The sequence below is a fragment of the Anarrhichthys ocellatus genome, unplaced genomic scaffold (genome assembly GCF_004355925.1).
Source record: "Anarrhichthys ocellatus isolate YVR2014 unplaced genomic scaffold, GSC_Weel_1.0 scaffold110, whole genome shotgun sequence".
Taxonomy (NCBI): domain Eukaryota; kingdom Metazoa; phylum Chordata; class Actinopteri; order Perciformes; family Anarhichadidae; genus Anarrhichthys; species Anarrhichthys ocellatus.
The window spans coordinates 696564-698019 of NW_022280140.1; the positions used below are offsets into that span (position 1 = coordinate 696564).

General features: G+C 45.1%; 1 protein-coding gene across 1 annotated transcript in view; it reads left to right on the top strand.

The window, feature by feature from the left end:
* The window catches only part of LOC116399371 (chloride channel protein 1-like), a 39952-nt gene that overhangs the window by 14063 nt on the left and 24433 nt on the right, over positions 1-1456 (top strand). The window contains exon 13 of the mRNA XM_031876484.1: positions 923-992. Within this exon, the coding sequence (XP_031732344.1) occupies positions 923-992 (70 nt within the window). The remainder of the gene's footprint in view (positions 1-922; positions 993-1456) is intronic.

Genomic DNA, 1456 nt, shown 5'->3' on the forward strand with positions numbered 1-1456 from the left:
ACACACACACACACACACACACACACACACAGACACACACACACAACAAATCCAGAGCTTGAGTAAAGCTAGTCATTATCGCTGATGAGCAGCCAAGAACAGAGTGTATTATTAAGGGGAGCTATTCTGAAGTTCCATTCTGAGGAATAAAGAAATTGTTTGGAGACATTTGAAGGTTTAGCTCCTTTTCCACCCACTCGGTCCTCAGTCTCACAGCCACACATGCACACCACCCTCTGCAGCTTTACTGGAGCAGCTGCTGATTAAGTGCCTTGCTCAAGGACACCCAAGGGTGATTGAGTCCCCTCCCCCACCACAGACACACACACACACACACACACACACACACACACACAGACAGATCCTCCTGATTCTCCATTTCTGTAACTCGTCAAGTTGGGACCAAATAGGAGGATTTTTGTTTTTCTCCCACTCGAATGCAAACGGAGACATCGAGAGCTTTTAAATGACGCAGAGACTTTACGTCTCTCCTGCTGCAGTGAAACACAAGCAATCTGATTAGTATTGAGTGGGGTGACCTGCACATCATCGAGAATGAAAAACAAAGAGAAGAGAAAAACATCTGTTGTCCTGTTTGCTCTCGAAAGAGAACGACGGGATTGAGACTTGTTTTTTCTCCCTGACCGCTGAGCGCTTGGACAGCTTGTCGAGCTGAGAATAGTGACACCGATGACAAGTTCAGACTCAAACCTCCGCCACAGTAACACATGTCACGTCCAGAAGGCCGGTCACACAGCTCGCTCACATGCTTTGTGACCGAATGCTCACACCTGGTTTGTGCTGGCCTGTGTTTTTCATGCGGTCCACAGGTGGTTTCTAACAGATTGAAGAGGCTGCACTTTGCTATTAATGGTTCTGAGTTGCCTTGTCTGAACAGAGTTGCATGTTTGTTGTCTTACAGTTCTGGATGTCCGCCGTGGCCACCACTATGCCCATTCCATCTGGGGCGTTCATGCCTGTCTTCATACTGGGTGAGCAACAACACTGTCGCTGGATTTGCATGAGGATGGTGAGAATGAGGATTATTATTGGTGTAGAGCAGTTCTTTGCCCATCGTCAGTGTTTGTTTTGACTATTCTGAAATCTTAACACAGGCTGTGAACAATTCATTATGTTCCCAGTTAGTTATATCTAGACTGGTCTTATGTTCCCAAGGCTATTGTTTCATTAACTTTCATAGGAGCGATCAGATTTTATCTTATTATTCAGATCAACATTTTAGGAATCAGTGTTTATTTGCAGTGGTTTGCAGTTCATCTGTTGTTTTTGTCGTGTGAAATACTTTGGAGTGTGACCTTTACCAGTGCTTCACTTTAAAATATTCATCATTACCAGCCGCAGCTTCGAATGAATAAACTCAGCTCGAGATGTGGTGGGTCATGTTTCTGTGTGTGTGTGTGTGTGTGTGTGTGTGTGTGTGTGTGTGTGTGTGTGT